General features: G+C 36.1%; 1 protein-coding gene across 6 annotated transcripts in view; it reads right to left on the bottom strand.

The window, feature by feature from the left end:
- CNTN6 (contactin 6) overlaps positions 1-24,246 on the bottom strand; it is a 290,317-nt gene that overhangs the window by 44,341 nt on the left and 221,730 nt on the right. For 5 of the 6 annotated variants that reach the window (XM_027121423.1, XM_027121426.1, XM_027121422.1 and 2 more), the window contains 2 exons: positions 23,531-23,660; positions 21,456-21,606 (listed from right to left, as the gene is read on the bottom strand). In XM_027121423.1, coding sequence (XP_026977224.1) covers positions 21,456-21,606; positions 23,531-23,660 — 281 coding nt within the window. The remainder of the gene's footprint in view (positions 1-21,455; positions 21,607-23,530; positions 23,661-24,246) is intronic. The other variant, XM_027121428.1, reaches the window with a different exon arrangement.

Raw genomic sequence — 24,246 nt, 5'->3', positions numbered from 1 at the left:
AATCGTCATCATTGAAACTGATTATTTCTTTTGAAATCTTAGTCAATCAATTGACATTTCTCAAGCTTCAGATAATAAGAAGACAGACTAAGACTAGGAGAAGTTAAAATCTGCTCAAGATTAAGCAGCTAATAAGCATCAAAGAATGAATTGAAAATTATAACTATCTCTAGTGCTCATGCTCTTTCCAGAGCCATCACTTTGTGTCACTTGTAGTAAATAATTCTGCATGTTGACTATGACGTTCAAGAAATATCTGCTGAGTCATCATTAGAGGCCCATAAGATGGTCTTAGGTGTTTGCTTCTCAAAATGTGGTCTCATCCCAGACCTACTGAATCAAACTTTGCATTTTAACATGATTTTCAGTAATTAGTATGCACAATAAAGTTTGAGAACATTGCTCAGTTCATTATAAATCAAACTTTAGTCTGTAGAGATTATGTCTAAGCAAGACTCCATTTTGTTTTCATAGATCAATATGCAAAAATGTGCAAAAGAATAAAATATCTTAGATTTAAATGTTTTATGAAAATAGCCAAACTAGTAACCAAGCCAATGTATCATTTATTAAAACTAGATGATTAAAAAAGTAATTCTCCCTAGTGCCCTAGGATATAGAAAGCCAGACATTTAACTATAATTAGAGATTTTATAACATAATAAATGGTATGAATATTTCAACTTACTATTTTTTCATTAATAAGAGATGTTAAAATATAAAAAGAAAACTTAATCTTTAACAGTGTAGATGGTCTCAGACTATCTAATCATAACACTAAATTTACGCAGAATAATTAAAAACTATTAAAGAAAAGTGAGAATTTCCAGTTCTCTCACATATCAAAACGCAGCTTAGTAGAAATTATTAAAAGAAAAAAAAGAAATAACACCCAATTAACATCAAACTGTATTAAGAAAACTGAGCAATTGACATTTTCAGATAGGGAAGGATGCACATGTAAAAATTTACTGGAACATTTTAATTGATAGTTTTGGTAACATTCATAGGGAAAGATAAAAACTGACTTTTTCTATCCTTCTTTTGAAATATTCTAAAAGATATTTTAAAATAGTACCTGGAGGGTTTGAAAGGATATATTAATAAAGTACATTAAAATGTTGTCTTTATTCATACAAGACTCTCTGGTATTTAAAAACAAATCACAGCCACAAGTATAGATATGCTCGGCTAACTGAAAAACTGAGAAAACACTCTGGTGATAAAAATGGAAATTTGCATAAATAATTAGCAAACAGAATATAAGTTACAGAGAAGAAAGCAAAAGACAGTGAAGTGATTGATTACATATAATACAGATATACATTTAAATTAGCACTTAATGCTGAGATTACACTGCTAATAGACAATAGATCATAAAAGCATATATGAAAATATCTGGTACCATGGAATATGGTAAGGCTTCTAAAAATTTAATAGCAATTTTAAGTCTGATTGCAAATAGAACAATGCTAAACTTTTTTTCCTTCTAAATTTATTCAGCAAATATTTATTAAATACCTGTTGTGTTCCAGGGACTATGTTAGATATTACAATAGGTATGTAAGAAATAGAGAATGTTAGTATTGAGGATATTCTTTTTCACGACTAAACTCATTGGTCAAAACACAAGCAGGTTGTGAACTATTATTGTAAACTGACTCTGCACAAGTCCTCTACTAAGTGTATAATAAATGTCAATTCATTGACTTATTAAGTAAACCTCTGGGCGTACTATTGTTATCATTCCCATTTTACAAGTTAGGAAAGGGAGGCATGGAAAGAAGTGGGTACCTTAAGGTACACACTCGGTAGTGTAGCACCAAGATTCCAACCATGCCTTTCTTTTTACACCAGGAAGCACTTATTTTAAGAAGGGCTCTTTCACTTCAAGTTTGCAAAGTATAATTTACTAATAATATAGTTACTTAGAGCACAAATTTGAGCACATATAACATATATATATAATTGTATTTGCATAGAATGATCTTTAATATGGAGGTTTATAATCTGACCTTCAGGGAATCCAGTAACTCCCCAAAATGTTATGGAACATTTGTGTGTGTGCATATATGCACATTTCCTCAGAGTTCTAAACGTTTGTGAAATCTTAAAGGCGAGTTTGATCTACCCTACTATAGGAGAGTTTTAACCATAAACATGAGGTAATAATGATGGCAATATTAATACTAAGGATTATTCTTCTTCTTCTGTTATACTGTCCTATGCAATAATGTAGTACAGTTATTAGCAAAAGTGGAGTTTGGGGTCAACTGCTTGTGACTGAATCTGAGCCTTAATATTTAATATTTGTATTACTGGGTCCAAGTTACTCAACTGTGCAAGAGTCTTCAGCTTTCTCATCTGTAACATGGGGATATTAATATTACCTGTGTCACTGAGTCATGAGGAGTAAATGATATAAACTCTTTAAAATGCTCAGCCCTGTCTGTGCCCTACTCCTGGTTAGCCATCAATAAGTAGGTTTTTAATGAAACATTTTCTCATTCTGCCAAAGAATGTAAGCACTTCTGTAACTCCATGAGCAATAACAACAGGGAAAGAAGGAAGTGTTTTGTCACAATTCAGTTTGAACAAAGGGACCTGAGAGGTATATGCCAGGCTTTTTGAAAGGAGCCGAATGCCAGAAGATTTTTCCCAGCGTTACGTTTCACTGCCTAAGACCCTTCGTTGAATTCATGCCACTTTGTGTCTGTACTTGTGGAGTCAATCTTTCCGATCCGCCTTGCTCTCATTTTTATTTTAGAAATGGAAATAGGGTTGTCATAAGAATTGAATTAATTAAATGCTAGCTATTAATCTTATTCTTATTCTTTGCTGATTCTGGTTTTTGGTCTTTGCTCTTCTCCATGACTTGGACCAGCATTTTCAATTCTCACTTTGATTCTTACTCCTGCCTGCTGTCTTAAAAAACACTTTCATCTGACTGGACTCAGCAGTATGTTTTGTGGCTTTAACTACAATATGGTTATCAGTCCTTGGTGTCACCAAGTTCTAACACTTGATTTACAGTGTATGTATGTTTGCACTTTAACTTTTCCTCTATAATCATTTCACAGTTCAGTGATAACACTGTTCCTCTCTGGTGTCTATTCTCAAATATCCACTTAATTAGAATATTTCACCTGTTCACACAATCAAATAGAAAAATTTCCCCCAAATTACCAAAGCTTAGTATTCTATTCAGATGATTAAATCACAAATTAAGGCATTGCATTTAAAATGTTACATAATAATTAGAATTTAAAGACATTTACATGTATAGATATATTATGACCATTCAACAATAAAAAAATTAGTAGTTAGCATTTGTAACGTATCACGCTATTCTTCTAATTGCATTTGGGCATTAAAATGGTGGAAATTCAGAACTACAAGCTGTGTCTGACAGTCAAGTGACATTGGGAGATTTTATAGTCACATTAGAAAACAGAAAATGTAGAAAACTGAGCCACCAACATATGTAAACATTTCAAGGTTAACTGATAAGTTGAAGGCAGACTATGTAGTGTGATTGAACATCCAACATTTCAATCTTCCCACTGTCAGGGAACGTTAGTAGCATAAAGCAGAAACAAAAGTAATGGATGCCTTAACTAGTTGCCTTCTACTTTCATACCCTTTGCCTTCTACTTGATGAGCTACTGTGAATAAAACATCAGGAAGATAGACTACGACAGCAAGTGAACTCATAGGAGTCTTTTACCTGGAACATGTGTGTCAAATTTTGTGTCATTCTAAGGAATTAGTCTCAAGACTAATGTCGAATATTTTTACCCTTGCTTTCCTAAGTTGGACATGATACCAATTCATTACAAGCTTCATAAATACAATAGATATTAGCATTCACATCTAGTTTATCACTACAACTAATCTAACGTATGTTCAAATTTTGATTTACCTACATAGAGAAAAAACAGATCTATATTATGTGGACCCCATATGAATAGCAGTGAGGAAGACTCTGATTTTTTTTTGTTTAGTTATTAACCATAGCCTAACACAAAATTTGAGGACATAGAAGATTAGGAATAGCTAAATTTCTTAAACTCAGAGAAATTAGGACATTGGACAACTGCAATTTCATATTGCTGAAACTAGAGCAATACTTCTATTTTTATAGTTAGATTATTAACTGGAGTATTGCTTCCACTTCTGTCTAAAGATAATACTGTAGACCATGAAATTTTAATTGACAGTTTAATTTTACTGATATCTAGAAAATATAAAATAGACTGGATTAAAATGAGTTAGATAAGAAGTAGGAAACTATGTATAAATTTTGGCTCTGCACAATTTAGGTTTTAGGTAAAATGTCCCACTGGAATCCATTTTATTTTTTATTTTATTATTTTATTTTTTTATTTTTTTTAACAACTTTAATGGAGTATAATTGCCTTACAATGGTGTGTTAGATTCTGCTTTATAACAAAGTGAATCAGTTATACATATACATATGTTCCCATATCTCTTCCCTCTTGCGTCTCCCTCCCTCCCACCCTCCCTATCCCACCCCTACAGGCGGTCACAAAGCACTGAGCTGATCTCCCTGTGCTATGTGGCTGCTTCCCACTAGCTATCTACCTCACGTTTGGTAGTGTATATATGTCCATGCCTCTCTCTCGCTTTGTCACAGCTCACCCTTCCCCCTCCCTATATCCTCAAGTCCGTTCTCTAGTAGGTCTGTGTCTTTATTCCTGTCTTACCCCTAGGTTCTTCATGACCTTTTTTTTTTCTTAAATTCCATATATATGTGTTAGCATACGGTATTTGTCTTTCTCTTTCTGACTTACTTCACTCTGTATGACAAACTCTAGGTCCATCCACCTCACCACAAATAACTCAATTTCGTTTCTTTTTATGGCTGAGTAATATTCCATTGTATATATGTGCCACATCTTGTTTATCCATTCATCTTTTGATGGACACTTAGGTTGCTTCCATGTGCTAGCAATTGTAAACAGAGCTGCAATGAACATTTTGGTACATGACTCTTTTTGAATTATGGTTTTCTCAGGGTATATGCCCAGTAGTGGGATTGCTGGGTCGTATGGTAGTTCTATTTTTAGTTTTTTAAGGAACCTCCATACTGTTCTCCATAGTGGCTGTATCACTTTACCTTCCTGGAATCCATTTTAGATCAAATATTGACATTACATTTTAATAATTTTAGCACCTGATTGGCATAGTTAAGGTATAATATCTATGCTTATCTCACTGTAATTTAATAAGCTATCTTTTAAAAATTCCTTATTTTAACAAGCTACAAAAAGTGATCTACAAACAAGTAAATACGTAAGCTTCCTCATTTAAATCAAAGTAAAGGTTCTTTTTCTATCTTTTTATATCAATAATTGTAAACAGCTCTATGGCAGTTATATACAGAAAATATCTCACACCTCTGTACAGGGAACATTTAAAGGCTTAATCACTGGATTATTAAAATGTATTTTATTATTCCTTATAAAATCATCAGAGTAGTAAAAAACTCAACAGATAACCCAAAAAAAGAGATAACAAAAAAGATAAAAACATAGAGACAATAAAAATGAAGTGCTATCTCAAGACAGAGATGACTGAATGGGCACAGAAAATAAAATCTAGTCTCTCTACTAAATGGTGTAGATCATCTTCTGCAAAGAACAATACACTTTTTATCTTTAATCAGTTCTAAACAAGGGGAAACACATACCAGAAAATTCAACAAAATTTTTGGAAGGAATTCTTAAATATGTTATCTTTTATTTTGTCTGCCTGTTAGGAAAGAGCACAAATATTCTTTTCAGTAAAGAGTTGTTTAACTCCCAAAGAGAAAACAAATGTTCATAATTTGCAAATATTTGTTAGAGCACATCCTTCAGAGACTTGCCAGATGAAAGCCTAGAGTCTCTTCCCCAAGTATCTAGCAGAAGATTTACACTCCAATCCACTTGTCTGAATTCCATCCATCCTCCCAAGCCTACTTTGATTTTCACCGTTTCAGACACACCTTATGTGTCTCCTCAGCTTCTCTTTGTTCCATTGGCTGCCAAAGGTCCAGATAATACAACCCCGCTGGCAAAGGAGCAGCCAGCAGATAAATCCCATTTTCTTTCCTTCCAAAGTCTTTTTATTCCCAAGTAGTTTCTGTCTGGAGACAGTCTATATGACTAACTGATGCCAGCCTACCTGTTGTGTTTCCCTTGGCTTAAAGTGAGTCAGTGGCTAGTGTAATAAGATATGATCCTGCATTGCTGCCTGTATTAACCTGCTTCACTCTTAGTTTTGTGTCCTAGGGAAACTGGAGTAAGATACGTAGCTTTCTCTATCACACCCGTCCTCTCAAACACTGCAGTTCACAGTACTCCCTCTGTCTCCCCAAATATTAAAAATTAACAGTTTTGTCCCACATCAGTAAACGTATATGGGGAATTCCTTGGTGATCCAGTGGTTAGGATTCTGCACTTCCACTGAAGGGGTCCATAGGTTCGATCCCTGGTCAGGGAACTAAGATATTTTATTTTAAAAAAATAAATAAACTCATATGCAGGGAGGTTTAATAACTTACTTAGCTACAGCAAGGATGCAGGTCTTCTGATCCTGATTTCTACTGAATCATTATCTGAATCATTATGTTGCCTTGTAGTTTGAACTTTCCTTTAAGACTTTTTTTTTACAGCAGTTTTAGGTTCACAGAAAAATTGAGAGAAAGGTAGATTTCCTATGTACCCGCACATATGCATAGCCTCCCTTGTTGCCAACATTCCCCACCTGAATGGTACATTTGTTACAACTGATGAACATACACTGACGAGTCATAGTCAAAGACCATAGTTTACCTTACAGTTCACCCTTGGTGTTGTGCATTCTTTGGGTTTGGGAACATATATAATAACATGTATCTATTATTATAATATCATACAAAATATTTCCACTGAACTAGAAATTCTGTGTTCCACCTGTTTATTCTTATCTCCTCCAGCCCTTGGCAACTACTGATCTTTTTACTGTCTCCAAAGTTTTGCCTTTTCCAGAATGTCATATAGTTGCAATCACCTTTCAGATTGGCTTCTTTTAGTTAGTAATATGTATTTAAGATTCTTCCATGTCTTTTCATGGCCTGTTAGCTCATTTCTTTTTAGCACCAAATAATATTCCATTGCCTGGATATACCAGTTTATCCATTTGCCTACTGAGGAATCTCTTGGTTGCTTCCAATTTGGGGCAATTATGAATAAAGATGCTATAAACTATATAGTGTGCAGGTTTTTGTGTGGACATAAGTTTTCAAGTCCTTTGGGTGAACATTAAAGAGTACAATATCTGTATTGTATGGTAAGAGTATGTTTAGTTTTTTTGTTGTTTTTTTTTTTTCGGTACGTGGGCATCTCACTGTTGTGGCCTCTCCCATTGTGGAGCACAGGCTCCGGATGCGCAGGCTCAGCGGCCATGGCTCACAGGCCCAGCCGCTCCGCGGCATGTGGGATCTTCCCAGACCGGGGCATGAACCCGTGTCCCCTGCATGGGCAGGCGGACTGTCAACCACTGCGCCACCAGGGAAGCCCATATATTTAGTTTTGTAAGAAACTGCCATACTGTCTTCCAAAGTGGCTGTACCATTTTGCATTCCCATCAGCAATGAATGAGAGTTCTCGTTGCTCCATATCCTTGCCAGCATTTGGTGTTAGTCTTCCAGATTTTGGCCATTCTAATAGGTGTGTAGTGGTATCTCGTTTTAATTTACATTTTCCTGATGACATATGCTGTGGAACATCTTTTCAAATGTGTATTTGCCATCTGTATATCTTACTTGGCGAGGTGTATGTTAAGGTCTTTTGCCCATTTTTTAATGGAGTTGTTGGTTTTCTTATTCTTGAGTTTAAAGACTTCTTGGCATATTTTAGATAACAATCTTTTATCAGATGTGTATTTTGCAAATATTCTTTCCCAGTCTGTGGCTTGACTTCTCGTTCTGTTGACATTGTCTTTCACAGAGCAGAAGTTTTTTGTTTTTTTTTTTATTTTAAGGAAGTCCAGGTTATTATGTCTTTCCTTCATGGATTGGACTTTGATATTGTATCTATAAAGTCATGGCCTTACCCAAGGTCATCTAGGAGTTATCTTATGTTATCTTCTAGGAGTTTTACAGTTTTTTGTTCTACATTTAGGTCTGTGATCCATGCTGAGTTTTTTTTTGTTTTGTTTTGTTTTGTTTTGGTGAAGGGTGTAAGGTCTGTGTCTAAATTCTTTTTTTTCTTTTTTTTTTGCATGTGGCTGTCCAGTTGCTTCAGCACCATTTGTTGAAAAGACTGTCTTTGCTTCGTTGTATTGCCTTTGCTCCTTTGTCATAATTTTCTTTTTAGACAAGTTTTGACTCTCTAAATAGACTGTAAAAGCTAAGGTTTTTTTGCTTAAGTGATATAGGTGTCAAGTGATATAGGGGTTTTAAGACCATGAACTCTGAAGTCAGCTTGCTTTTGCTTTGTGTTCTGGCTCTCTCTTGTTGGCTCTGTTCCTTTGGAAGCACTTGCTTGCTTTCTATAAAAATTTCCATGTAAATGGGAATAACAGTAGTAATAACATCAGTTTGTTTTGAGAATCAGATTTTTTAAATGTATTAAAAATGCTGAGATAAGCCTAGAGGATAATGAGTAATCCCAAATGGTAGCTATTCTTCTTTATGTGTTTTGTATTTTTCACCAATACCTGTAATTCATAGGTACTAAATAAATATGTGTTTTCTGTTTGTATATGCCACAAAACCTTTAGTCTTCTCTTTCTAGGTGCAGATGTATATTTATTACCATTACCAATAAATTCAGTAAACTTACCGAATATCACTCAGGCAAATAATTTCTTTGTTTAAAAGTAAAAGCTAGGGCTTCCCTGGTGGTGCAGTGGTTAAGAATCCTCCTACCAGTGCAGGGGAAACGGGTTGTACCCCTGGTCCGGGAAGATCCCACATGCCACGGAGCAACTAAGCCCATGTGCCACAACTACTGAGCCTGCGCTCTAGAGCCCATGAGCTACAACTACTGAGCCTGTGTGCCACACCTACTGAAGCCCGTGTGCCTAGAGCCCATGCTCCGCAACAAGAGAAGCCACCACAATGAGAAGCCCGTGCACCGCAGAGTAGCCCCTACTCGCCGCAACTAGAGAAAGCCCGTGCACAGCAACGAAGACCCAACGCAGCCAAAAATAAAATAAATAAATTTATTTTTTAAAAAAGTAAAAGCTAGTTAAAAATATAAACATGATGCTTATTTAGCTAAGTGACTTTCAGTTCGTTTGCTGATGCCATATAAAGTAGGACAAGAATTGAGGTAAAGAAATACATTCAAATCAGTCTTAGCAAGGACAAGGCTTGCTTATCCTTGCTAAAAGGATATAGAGCAGATTTTAATCATTCTTTTATATAGTTCCAATCATGAAACTAAAGTTTTAATAAAGTACTTAATAATTTTTTTAATTATTATGGTAATATGGACCCTGTTGGGGGGTTCCTGATTATTTAGTTAATTTACAGAAAATACAGTTATTAAATCCTTTGTATTTTCTTAGCCTCTTCCCTAGCTCCAAAGAAGTAACAGCGTTCCTTTGGTCTCTTGTATTGAGTAACATCAGGCACAGTGTGTTTAAATTTATATGTATAATGGGATGTGAGTGGAGTAGGAAAAGTAAACAAACTAAAAACCTACATGGTGTGGCATCACCAATCGGTAGCACAAATAAATTCAATTTTGCTATGTTTTGTCAGAAAATACGTTTTTCTCAGGTGCCTAGGGGAAAAACACAGCATGCATGGCTGCATGCCCTTTTTTCTTACTACTTGTAATGGACTAAAGGAATATTAATCAGATTAAATAGCTAAAGATATGTTTGTCATGAACTGATTAATCAAAAATGATTTGAGGGTCATTATACAGTTAAGTGAGAGGGTTTAACTAGCAAAGGATTGTTTAGAAGTATTACCTGGAGATTAAAAATGGACTCAAACACATTTTAATTTGCATAGAAATAAAAACATCACTGCTGCCAGTGTCTAATTTTTAAAAAAATTCCTGGTTTCTATGGTTGCATTTTATGCCTAATGCATAATTACTGGTGTGAACAGCCAAATGTTTCAGAGTTAAGCCTTTGGTTCAACTGTTCTAAACTCCAAAGCAGAAATCAAGTATCAGTTATTCAGACCTTAGAATTCATCAAAATGTGACTCCTTCTTTAATATACACAAATAATTTAAGCAACGGCTTTGTAGTGGCTGACATACAATGCAAAAACAGTTTCAGGGCAACTGAATTGTGACATAAATTAGGAGATGCCAGATAAGAATCTTTGCTAAATAACATAATTATTTGGTGTCATGATGTGTCTTTATTTTGATGGCATGCCAAAGAGTGTGCTGCTAGGCTGATTCCCATAAAATGTGAAGGAAGTGTGATTTAACATTAACAAAACTGCATCAGATGGAGAGCTTAGCTAAATTAATCCAGTGAAAGAGCCCTAAGAAGAATATTTAGCTGTTCAGTAGAAGAAGAGAAAGATAAAGAAAAGTGTCTGCATTTGCTGCAGTATTTTAGGATGCCTGAGAAAACACAAAAGGGAATTAAAACAGATTCATATGCTAACATGCCTTACAGCCCAAGCAAATCAAAAGAAAAGATAGGAAATTATAAAGTTAGCAAATGACAAAAAAGATGTGAAAATAGGACTTAAAAGAAATATCTTGAAAAGTATGCTCCCAAAATAACTGGAGGCAAACCGATTGAAAACACAATGGGGGAAAGAGTTGTGCAAAACAGAATGGAGAAGTTTGAACATTGCAAGGACATTTTGGCTACACTTTCATTATGTTTATGATGATGAGCCTATTGTGTGATTTGCCTCAAGGCTTTGAAATTTTGCAGATGTAAAGCTGTATCTGCAGCTTACTTTGAGATAGGTGAATGAGATTCAAACACAGCCAGGTGAACTTAAACTAGTAACTTTATCCCCGAGGTCTTTGTTTTCCCTCAGATATAAAAAGTGAGGGAATTGGGCTGGAACATTCATGATTATTACTTCTTTCACTCCAGCTTTGTAATTCAGTGATTTCAGAATATGTGTATCTCAGAAATGCCTCCCCTTGCTATCTTGAACTTGGGTAGTTTTGAAAGTGATGGATGCTAGTGGGATTTCCAATTCTAGATCCCCTTTGGCTACTGAATTATTGTACTCCTCAGAATCTTTACAAAACTAACAAACTGGCTGAGAATGGGAGGTCAACTTGGATGTGCCTCCTAGTCTGCTATTTCTTTCTTCTTAATTATAACACATAATTTCATATCAGATCAAGTCCTTTATGGAGCTTAGGGAGTTTATCCCTGTTTGTTGAATTTGCATATCTGTGTCTTATATGTCACCAAAAATTATATTGTATGTTACATTGAAAATCCAGTCATTTGAACGTTGTAGATGCAGGATGCTAAGCCACTAAGAGGACTGAATTATTTTATTTTATTGATGTCAATTGACTCCATCTTTCAGTACATTGACAACTTACGGACTTATCCTGTACCTTTTATTAATATAAAAATAGAATTTGAGTGTATATATCACAGTTTTCAGAAGAATTTTTGTCTAACTGGAAAAAAATGAGGAAAAATAATGTGTACAGTATGACAGTCTGCACTTAGATCCACAGATGGACACTATACTACTTCAAAAGCTAATTAAAAACCTACAGTGTAGTGTTTAATATTACACATGGCTTTGAAATCAGAGCTTCCTGGAATTGAATGCTTTTCTATCATTTACTATCTGTGTGACTGTGGACATGATGCCTGACTTCTCTAAGCCTTAGTTTTAACCCATCTAAAAAGTATAAATAAATGATAACCTCCATAGGTATCTTGTAAAAATTAAGTGAATTGTTGTATCTAACATTTTAATATACTGCCCATTGTAGGTAGGATATTAGTGGATATTATTATTGTTATTATATATGATGAGGGTCAGGGTCAACTATGAGAAGGGTAGATTTCTGGCTATAGTGGTTAATTTGATCTGAGATAGAATGAAAACTGTATGTAATTAAGTATATCTAAACATCCCTTGAGTACTCAAGGAGTCAACTTTTGGATTGCTCATAAAATAATTTGATTCTCTACTTAGAGGAATCATGGATGAAATATATCCTGTACTGAGGAAGGGAAGTCTAAATCTAAATCTTCGAAGTGGCATCAAGTATGAAGCTAACTATGGGTTAAAGCTGCCACACAGTAAACCTGCTCCTCCTACATTCCTCATGTAGGAAATTTTCCTACTTACCCTTCAAGCACCAGGTCAGTTACCTCCAACCTGCTGAGGCCTTTCTCTCCTCCTGTAAGCTGTCTTCGTGAGTCTCTACACCATCTTCTGTCTGTGGTGACACATGCCCCACTGCACTGGAGCTGTTGACCTGCCGGCTTCCCCCGCAAGATTCTGGGCTCATTCAAATTTATAAACCTAGAATCTTCTACACGGACTGTCAATTGGTTTGCAGTTGTGCTTATAAATAAGTGAATGGTTTGACAAGTTACACTTGAGTATCAGATTTGTCACTCTAACTCAGTAATTCTCCAGCTATGCTCTCAGGAGATCCAGGGGATTCTTAGGGCACTCCACGGGCTGCTTGTGGCTGAAAAGTGATGAGGGTTTAGAGAGGGGCACTGATTCTCCCTCCAGGACATTAGCCAGATTAGTTCAGTTTTACTTTTTTTATGAAATGAGCTCTTGCATAAATTTCATTTGGAAATGCTTTTCAATTCTACTGTTGAAAAAAAGAAACAAAAAAAAAGATATAGGGAAATAATAGCCAGTGACTTAAAAAAAATGCTCTGACAGCCTCACTCTTCATTTTGAAAATGTTAACAAGACTCACTGTCACATAATTGGTCTGGCTTTTATTTCTTCAGCTGGATCATAATTTCTACCAAGACAAAAATTCTATTTCTGTCTATTTCTATTTATTTACTTTCTGTATGCCCACCAGTATCTCTAAAAAAGGGTGGGTGTAACAAACACTTGTCAAGCAACCATTTTCTTTCCAAATGAGGAACATTATACTTTAAGCATATCAAGTGATCACTTTTTTCTGCCAAAGTCAAACCAAGAATGAAAGGTCATTTGTATAAATTGCACTGATAACTGACCTTTTCTGTCTATAAAATTATTGCTGTTGAATACTTACGTAAACTTTGGAAGATATAAATGTCACTCAGAAATTAGAAACAAGCACTTAAGTAAGTTGACACCATTCGAAGGCCAATTATATTCATACTTTCAAAAAGTAACTGAACTGTGGACTTACATCTCCTCAGCAATGAGATAAGATGAGGAGCTGAGCATGTTAGTACAGGAAGCAGAGTTCTTAGGGGAAAGAGGATGAAGCAAAGTTTCTATTTTTAAAATGATACATTTGCACCAAATCAGTGTTACTCTAAGTGGTATTGAACAGTCTCAGCTTTACTTGGGAGCAGAGAGAGTGAATTTGTAAAAGTGCAGATTTCTCAGCCCTTCTTAACCCACTAACTCAAAATCTTGAATGCAGCTCTGGGATCTGCATTTTTCACAAGGTTCTTATGCATAATCATGCATGATCTTGAAATCTTATGCACGAAAATCCTATGCATGATAATGAAATCTACCAATGTAGCCAGTGAATTCATAGCAACTCTATGATGAAGCTTATGCATTTTCAGTGATAGCTTATAGTACAAGAATTTATAAGATGCTATTTATTTGTGGAACTTCTTTGCTTTGCCGTATTTGCCCTTGGCTTAAAACCACAGGATGTTATTACCCATCATTAAAACATTTTAAATAGAGAACTAAAGCAATGATAGTCTAACTAAGGCAGCAGTGTAAAACAGCACACACCCAGCTGGGCAGGCTGGGTTTAAAGACAGGCTTTACATCTTTAATGAACTGGAGCTTTTTCAGACCGTGTCAGGTAGGTGGCTCTGCAGGCATGTGCTAAAGGGTCAGTGCTTCAGGCCAGTGGAGGCCAATGGGGATAAAGAAAGGAAGATTGGATGGCAAGAGGAAAATAATAGGGCAAGACTGACAGGGGCACACTTAGGATTTTAGCTTGTTACGTCTTTGCTTGACACAGGCAAGAGTTATCAGATGGCTCTTGACATCTTCAGCATGTGTTCCCTTGGAAAGGCTCACCTTAACAAGGCTTTCAGGAGTTGAGTATGAACGATTTAAAATTTTATTACAAAGAAGCAGCACAGAAGGGAGATTGTAATAAGCCTGGCATTATGCAGACTGTCATTCTTCCTTAAACATGGGAACATATGGTTCATTTGCCTATTTGATACTCATGCCACCTAATGTACTAAGCACTATTATATTAAGTAGTTGGTGATACAAAATAAAATTAGGTTTATTTGCTTGTTCCATTAGGAAGCTCTGCAAGGAGGAAGGGCTAGGAAATCCTGCTTACCAATTGCTACATTCTGTCTAAAGTTGCATTAAAAAAAAAACGTGTGGAGGGGATATTTTATTAAGATTGAGCGCTTGGGGGTAAACGTTTAAAAAAAGAAGGAATAGTGGTGATTTAGAAAGCAGTTATTGAAAAATGCATAGAGAAGTGTCAAATAGGGAGGGAGCATCATATAATCAGCTTCCTTACAACCAGGCAGCCAGACTCCCATTAGCTGATGCCCCACAGGGTAAGATGGCTGTGAAAAGGCTCCAAGGAGAAAGTGGAATGATAGCTAAGTGTTGGGCAACAGGCTCTGTAACTCAAGGAACTACTTTGTCCAGGTAGCTTAGCAAGGAGAAGAATGAAGACAGACTCTTTTTTTCTTATTCTGTTCCTTTTCTGTGTCACTGTGCTAAGGGCTTTCAAATAGGTTCTCCCAAGTGTTTTTTACCCATGAAGAAAAGAAAGATCAAGTGACTTGCTCAATAACGATCAATTATCTCTTGGCACAGAGAATGACATCTCATCCTTGTTTCTCCTCATCTCCTTCTCTCTCATTTCTGCTTCCTGTCTCTACTCTTCTTCCCCTGGCCCTTTCCCACAAGGTACTATTGTGTCTTAAGAGGGAGGTCTTGGAATTTGAAGTGCCATGCAGATGGAAATGGAGTGGGCCCACTAAATTGGGGGATTGAAGGCAAAACTATTGAATAAGCATCACTACTAGATTCCATGCCACCTAATGGGTTCATTATGTTCCCACAGGGTACACCATTTTATGAAGTGCCCAGGGCCACGCAGGTTTTAATGGTGTCATTATTGTAGGATAAGGCACAAAATCCAGGATTTGATAAGATCTGTTTAGAAGTGTGTGTGTATATATATATATATATATATATATATATATATATATATGTATCTGGGTGGAAAGATGTAATGAAATTGGTTCCAAAAAATCCAACAGTCCTCTTATTTCAAGTCTGTGGAATATGATCACATCCTGAAACCAACTGCTCAGGGGTAGGGGTAGAATCTCTATGACTGAATGAGTTCGATTCTCTGTGAATTTCAAAGTGTCGTTTGTATTCAGCTCTTTGAGATTACCAGGGTAAAAGTGGTACAAACATAACCGTATGCTCTGTGGCAACTATGTCCTTCAGAAATGTATCTGAATATGAAAAAAGTGTGCTTTAGTTTTTTGAGATATATGAAAAGCCTGGTATACTGCCTGTCATATGGAGGTGCTTAAAATGGTTATTTTAATTATTAATGACAATTAGTCTAACATATAGCTGGATTTTATTTTACTTCATTTTATGAAATGACGGAGAAATGTGGTGGATTTTTTTAGGAAAGTGAAGAAGCAATGTGATGGGTTACCTATTAATTCAATTATTATTCTTTCAATAATAGGAAAAAAAGTCTGTCCATCTCTTTGTTTTTGTTGTTCAGAGCTTGTGTTCCCACTCGGACAAGATCTCAGGTGATTTAGGCGTCTTACTGAATGCTGCCCTTCAGAGGACGTTTTGAGCTGTCTTCCCAGCAGGTTCACATTTCCTGCGTTTTCTATTAAATTCATGAGGTGACCCCTGAACAGGTAGCCAGCAGTCACTGGGTATAAGGAGATAAATCTAGGCCTTTGATTTCTGTCAGTTCACTTGCTAAGTGGATCCACAAGGCAAAAAAGAAGCGATTAATCAAATTTAGCAGATGTGGAATTGATTCCTTCAGTTGCCTCAGAATGCCTTGCACAGATAAGCTTAATCTGTATTCATCTTGACTTCCTGTGGTGAAGTCTGTGGTTTTTCCCTTGGCTGGTGGAGGTAAGAATGTGTAACTTGGATTTGCATAAAGGTTAGGATAACAGCAGTAAATGCACCCAGTGGTAACAGAGTGTATACAGATCACCCATCCTTTTCACACATGCTATGTCATTTGAGTCTCATACAACTCCAAGGGTGAGACAAGTATTATTTTATCTATTTTTCAAACAAATCAACTGAGAACCATTGAAGTTAAAGGACTTGCCAGAAGTTATCAACTTAGTGAGAAGTAGAGTTCATACCAGAACTCAGATCTTTGACTCCAAATAACTTAAAAACAAAACACTTTCTTACGAAGGCATATTATGTATCATGTAGTTGGCTACTTAAAAATTACCTACAGAACCTAGTATAGTATTGGGGGTATAATTTTTGCTCATCAGATCTTTACAGAATGAATGAATGAACACATCATTGGTCTGTTAATTATTAAATATGTTTTTGGTTAAACTGCAAAATCTCTTAATTCAGGTAGACACAAAACAAAGTAAATTTTAACTTTCATTGATTTAGCAAAGTAGAAAATATTCATTGGACATCTGTTATGTTCCAGGTTTGTTCTGGGTGCTGGGCCCATAATGGTGAGTTAATGAGTGGTGCCTAGTACTCTCGGGATGCTTAAATCTAGATGCCAGGGCCCTCTGTAACCTCTGAATCCATGTAAACAGATCATTTTAGCTGTTTTGACAATTCACAGCAATCACCATGTTTGGCTCAATCACTTGGTCACCTGAACAAATCGCTAAAACATGTATAAAACTATGAGTATGAGTATGATAGAATCTGCAATTTCAACCTGCCAGGCTAACGTTTTGCATTGATTTCTAACATATAATCTCTGTTCTGGCAGTCATTGCATGGGTAGCATGCTTAGTATTTCTGAAAGTTGTTTCCATATTATTTCATCTTAAATAAGTCCAGGAAACAGTGACCTCAATGAAAAAAACAGTAGGCTAGTGATTTTACCCAAACTCAGGCCACTCGTCAATAACAGAACTGAGACTAGAATCCTGGTTTTCTGATTCCCAGCAAGGGACTCTATAATACATCCCAGTTTCTTCCACAGGAACATACCACCATTGCTTCTCTTCAGTTTAGGTGCTGTTTCTAAATGACTGGTAGCTCCAAAAAGAAAGAGGTAGATGGAGTATGACTATAGATTCCTGGCAGGAAACCAGGCAGCCTTAGGGCTCTGTAATGCCATCTGCCTATTTTTAGTTGGAGTAAAACTTTTTCTCTTCTGACAGCCAGCCACAAATATAGACACTTGTAAAGATGTAACTCTTAAAATAGTCAAAACTTTGTGACACACAGGCCAATAAGAAACACCATATTCAGAAATGTTGCTTGATCTGAATTATCAACACATGAAATTTGGTAAAACCACATGACAATAGCTTTCAGAAAATAAAGAGTTTGAGTATGTTCTCCATTATTTGCAGAGAGGAAACAATCTAGAAACAGAGATGGCAGATTTGGCATCAATTCTAAGCTTTGCATTAGCTATGTGATATACGCTGTCTGATTCTTGTAAGACTGGAAGAAATTGTCAAAAAACATATATTGCCATCATTTTTATAAGTAGGGCATACAGTAAGATTACTTTGAATAGGCTTCTTTAGAGTCCTTTCAACCATCTCTAGATAGTTACACTTTATTGAAAGCAAGTGTAGCAACAATGAAATTTCAAAGTAGACAGGATGGTATAGAAGTTTTATAACAGACTAAAAACGTACATTTCCCCATGTAGATATTTCCAAGGTCAAGAACTAAAAACTGTTCCTACTTGGAATCATTTAAACTGTTTTCTGTACCTGATTCTTTTAATCTTCCTGTGTATACAGTTGTATCGTGGTTTAACAGAGTATGAAAGGATAGGAATTACATTTATTTTGCTATTTAGATAAAATATTCAGGCTGATGTGGCATTAAAATCTGTGTACTAAGACTCAGTGTTCTGTGTTTGAGGTTAGGATCTGGCTCTATAGAATTTGGACAATGGACTAGGTCTCTGTCTCCTAGGGTAATTAATTTCATTAGTTTCGGAAATTATGGCTTCCCCTATGGTACACACACACACACACACACACACACACGTGTGTGTGTGCACATACAGTGTAAAAATGTATACACAAACTCTAAGTCAAATAACTTCTATTCATATATTGCAGATGTTAGAAGAACTATTTTGTGGCATTACGTACTCTTAATAATCTCCTCCCCAAAGTGTTCTTCCAGTGTGGTAGCTATTTGCAAGCTGAATGCAGTTACTTTGCTAGAATTTGGGACCTGTCCTGGCAACACTGACTTGAGAAGGAGAAAAGATCATGGAGAAAAGAGTCAGTTCCCTTCTAATGGCTCATATCAAAGCTATAGAAGAAATAATCAACCTTAGGCTTGAATGGGCTTGGAGAGACTACTTGGCTCTATGTTCTCTTTTAGGAAGATGAAATGCTTCTAATCCATCTTTGATATAGAAGCCTATCAAAGACATGGGACTTACTCTAAGTTATGGTGTAATTAGGATAGAATAGAGGCTGGGCTGTGTCTTCATTGTACATACAACCTCCACAGTAAACCGTTATGCCCTTTCCCTCCTTCCCTTCTCCTTCCCTTTCCCCCTTCCTCCATTCCTTCCTTCCTTTCTTCTTTCCTTCCTTCCTTCTTTCCTTTTTTTTTAATCACTGCTCTAATTTTTACCTTCAGCCTGTTTGGAAATCACCATGATAAGACTACAAAAAAGCCATCAAGTCAACACAAATAGAAGCATGGGTGCTGCATTTCCCAATAAGCTGCATGGAGTCAACTCTTAATGAAACCAGTCATCTCAGAAAACAATAGAAGAGGGGGCAGGATAGGAAACATGCAGAAACACAAAGTCACAGAGCTGGCTGTGTGTGACCTTTGCAAATTACTGCTTAAGGTCAGCTATACCTGGCAGAGATATACATCTGTAATTACTGTACTCTGCTGGGGCTCGACTTTTTTTCCCAACTTTTTAGGATGCATATTCAGGAGATAATTTTATTTGTTTTCTTTTGCTGAAACCTGTAATGGAATTCTAAAGCAATGAGTGAATGGAATTATGAAAGAAGAATCTGTAAATAAAAATCATGTGGGCCATTCCTTTAACCCCAGTGAGACGATGCTGAATCTGATATAACTATTAGTGACTGTTTGGAGGCTAAAAAGATCCCAAATTCATCCTATATGGAGCAAAACAAATAAAACAAAAATCTGAAAAGCTGTTTTAAAAAGCAGTTTCCCTTGTACCCTACAAAGCTTTTCTTTTCTCTCTCTCTCTCTCTCTCTCTCATTTTCTTACCTCCATCTAAATCTTTTTCCTTTTCTTTCTCTTCCCAACATGCCTTGCATTTGGGTCTTTAAAGGTTATAGAAGGTAAACAGTAGTCATTCTGGCTCTTTAGGTGAAAACTTACAGTCACTTTAGTAAATGAAGCAGAGCTAATCGATCTTTCCGAACCCTCAGTACAGAGCCTGTGTTTGAGCCTATGGGATCTCTGGAGTTTTCCTGTTCTACAGCAGTATATTTAAACCTTGATTAGGATTTAGGAATGAAAGAGAAAACATTTAAAGAAGATCCACATCCAGATCTGTTGGGAGTGCTTGCAGCAGTTTCCCAGGTAGTCTACCTGAGGAAGGAGCCCAGCTGGGCACCAGTTTTCCTTTCACCTTTCTTTTCACCTTAGTTTTGAATTATCTGTTCTTATGTCTTGAGGCATTTCCTCCCAGAATAGTCTTTCTCTAAAGCTGGTAATGCCTTACATATTCATCCTTTTGGACATGTTCATTCATTCTGCAGACATTTATTGAGTTTGGGTTCTGTGCCAAGGCACAGGATGTACAAGGATACATTTGACAGAATCCCTCTCCTGGGAAAAGCTTCAGTCCGGGGCTGTAGAGGCCCCTGGAGACAGAAAACAGTAAGAAAAGAAAGTGCCTTTGAAGGGGCTTTCTCTTATATATCTAGCCATGTCAGGAGAGGGTCTGCAAGGCAGCAGATATAACGGTGAGAACACTCTACACAATTAACACTGTTTATTTGCTTGTTTTAACTTCCTTTTCTCTCTTCCTGACCACAAATGCAATCTGAGATCAGAAATGACAAAATGGTCTCCCTGCAACCCGCCTATAGACACTTTTTCTGGCTCAGAATTTTCAGTGCCAAAAATCAGATTTCTAGCTTTTCCTGAAATGTTAGAGGTTCTTCCCATAAAACAGCGTTTGACTGAATTCGGAGTTTATGACTGCCTCTTTTAGGTGTAGAACTCGCTCTCCAGTCCTTCACAGTCTTCCAAGATTGACAGATAGCCATTTTTTCATCACACTATAGTTGTCTTTTCTTTCACTTGGCCTGTTTCATTATTTATGTTACCTGCCTGGTATGTATATGAGTTTGTGACACGTATGATGCTGAAGAAGTGCCCATTGAACCATTTTCATATCTTCAGCACAACAGCTAATTAATAGTAGTAGCCCATTGTGTATTTGATCACATAGAAACACACATGGGTCATTAAATTAGAGCTACAACTGTAGTCAAGTCAACTCTGGGTATACAAGGTTCTGCAGCACAATGGACTGAAAGTATTATGAGTAGAGAAAAACACCTGTTTTGGGGCTGTCAAAACTCTCCCAGAAAACATGCCAGTGCCAATCAGGGATTTCTCAACCACATCCATAGTAGAAGGAAACCTCTCTTCTTTCTTTACAGGAACCTCTCTACATTTTTTTCATGTGGTGAATTCATTTTTTCCTGGGGTGAACACCTGTGTGACTATTTAAAAACCGCAATGCCAGGTGTGTGAGTATGAGTGCCTCCTTTGTATAATACTCTTCTCAATGATTTCTTAGCAGGCCGGGTCAGGAAGAAGCCTTCAAACTGAATATAGAAAAAGGTGTTAAAGGATTTTTTAAAATATATCTGTTACAAGTGCATGCACTGAAAATATTGCAGTCAAATTATACAAACAGCTCATAGCCTTGAAAGATCCTTTTGTCTTTACGATCATGTGAAAATGTTTAGTATCTCCGCATATGTAGTTGTAAGTTGGGAAGGAGTAATACGGGAGGGAATTTTGGAAGATCTAGTAAACCCTAAAAATCTGGAAGATATTATATTACAAAATATTTAAAATATTAAAACAAAAGAGATTTGTTTACCTTTTGCTTTGTCTCAGGATCTCCATTCCTCTTTTCCAGGAGATGGCGGCCCTAGGGAAAGCATTCGGTTTGCATTCGATCACAATATTCCCACCAACTTGAACAACTGAATTTTTTTTAATGGGATTTTTGGAGAAATCAGGAGCTGAGGCTAAAAACAAAATTACAAAATTGTTAAATTACTAATATCTATAAACAAAACTTTTTTCAAGCTACTTTGCTCAAGGTTTTTTTGGGCTAGTTATGGATTTGGCATTTTGGAGTCAGTTTCCATTTGTAAAATGAAGATGACAGTAGATATTACCTCAGAAAGTTAGTCTAGGTCTTGAATGAGATAACATTCAATAAAGAAGGATAAATAGTGCCTGGAACAAAGTATGGGTTCAGTAAATGTAATTTATTTTTGTTTTGATGCTGGTCATTGTGATAACAAAAGCAAGCTGGAGTGAGGGAGGAAGCAAGTTACAAAAAGTCACATTCTTAATAATATTTATAATGAAGAGGGTGAAGATGGTTCCATAAGAACAGAAGATGGAATTTTAACCCTGATTAGGGAAATTACTAAATCTGTTCTAGCCAAGATAATAATCCTAAATGTGAATATACATATATGACAATGAAATACCTTTGAAGTAAATCAGAAGTACATCATCATTATTTTAGATTTCTTCAGGCATGCCTTTAACTAGCAAAATGGAAATAAATAGTCTGCCTTCTGTTGAAGCAGGCAGGCTGAGTAGAAACTTAAAAAAAAACAAAAACTAATCTTTGTCAGTTTCAACAAATACCAGTTCATGAGGGTGATAAATAATTAGACTGTCTGGGTGCATCCAAGTCTTCCCAGCTCCATTCTTGTGGGAACCTATGTGTCCAATCCCCATTCTTAGCCTAAAGTCTACGTGAACTGAAGTTCTTTCAGATATGCCATGTCCTCTTGCTTCTGGGCGTTTTGAGTATGGCTTCTCTGTCCTTCCACTGACTTGTGCATGCTTTTTCTTCTGATCTCAGCTTAAAGAGAATGTTCTCAATTTAGGTTATGTTCAACTGATAACACCTATTCAATTCTTCACTGTAATAATCATGATATTTTAAAATTTAGCCTTTTTTCTCTGTGAAACTACAGGTTCTATGAAGATAAAGATCACTTTAATTTTGATAATTATGTTTTAGGTGCTTAGTACACAACAAATATTCAATAAATGCTGACTGAATGAATAAGCAGATGAATCAATGTCCATCACCCATATGCTCCTGAAACTGTCTTTTTGCTTAATTCCTCCTCTCTTTCATCTCCTGTCTTTATACCACTAAGAAAGCCTTAGGATGAAAGATATCAATGAGTCATTTATCCTGACAGACACCACTGGTTGACTGTCCCAGAATATCATCTGCAAACCACTTCTATCTCAACATTTTCCACTATAAAGGCTTATTTTCCCAGCTTATCTTGAGGTCTCAGTGGTCACATGACAGGGTTCTAGCTAATGACATAAAAGGAGTCTGCTGTAAGGGCTCAGAAATTTTTGCTTTACTAATGAAAAAGACTGTCCACTCTGTCTTCTTCTGCTTTGAGTGTGGACTTGATTTCTGTAGCTACAGCAGTCATCCTGGAACCAGCAGGCTACAAGCATGAGGAAAGAGTTTAAAGAATAACGTCATCAAGTCACAGTGCCATTGCTCAGCTACCACCCCTGAAGTTATTACTGAGATAAAATAAATTGTTGTTTAAGTCTCTATAAATTGAGGTTTCCATTTCTTATTTTCTTATTTGCAGCTGGAAACATTCCTAATAGATGCTTTTGGGGTTGTATTCAAAACCTCATGCTGGGATCAGCTTTGGAGGAGCCACTTCTGGTTTGGATGAACCCAGTAGTGGGCTCCTCCAAGCCCTAATATGTTGCCCTAGCAGAATAATAATTCTCACTTCACATTTTTTTAGAAGCTAATTTAGACATTTTTCATTATTTCAAGGAAAAGCAATTTCTAATTTACAGAAAAATTGGATTCATATTACATATAATCATAGCTTGCTAAAATGTCAGTTTGAATTTTTTGGCTATAAATGAGTGACTTACCTAATACTCTCAATTCTGCATTTGCATAAATTATCTGATATTTGTTTTCTGCAGCACATTGGTAGATACCAGAATCTGACACATTCAGCATAGTTATGATAAGTGTCCCATTTTCTATTTGAATTCTTTCCTAATAAAAGAAAAGTCACATAAAGATGCTAGTGTGTTAACGTAGGTATTCTCTTATCATTTATGCATATCTATGAGCTATGATACTTTGGTGTATGAGAACTGTTGCTTATGAAAATGAGGTTAGTATACTTCAAGGTCCTGAGAAGCTTTCTGGAGTTTAAGAAAATGGAAGTGTTCTTAGTATAATTTTAGTGGCTAGTATATTTTATGTGACCTTATTTTTTTGAATATTGGCATTCTTTGCATTGAAGGTATGTTACCTTTCTGTTATACGGTATATAAAATAATTTGGAATACTCTACCATTCCAGTTTTCCAGAAAACATGGTTTGACAATAATGTTAGACATGGATAGAGTGATTAGCAAATTTCCTTGGATTTCCATCATAATGTCTCAAAAAGACTTAAAATATGATGACTTGATAATTTTCTAATTCAGTACATAAGTTGAAGGAGCTAAATTCTTCTTTTCTGCAGTTGACTGTAAAGTATGTTTAAATAGCCAAAATCTGTTACACAGTCCCATTTGGAGTATAGAAATATAATTTTGAGTGTATAGAATGAAATAGTTTAATAGTGCAAATA

The sequence above is a fragment of the Aethalodelphis obliquidens genome, unplaced genomic scaffold (assembly GCF_003676395.1).
Source record: "Aethalodelphis obliquidens isolate GAN/ISIS:26980383/991018 unplaced genomic scaffold, ASM367639v1 scaffold22, whole genome shotgun sequence".
NCBI lineage: Eukaryota > Metazoa > Chordata > Mammalia > Artiodactyla > Delphinidae > Aethalodelphis > Aethalodelphis obliquidens.
This window is presented reverse-complemented; position numbering and strand designations above follow the sequence as displayed.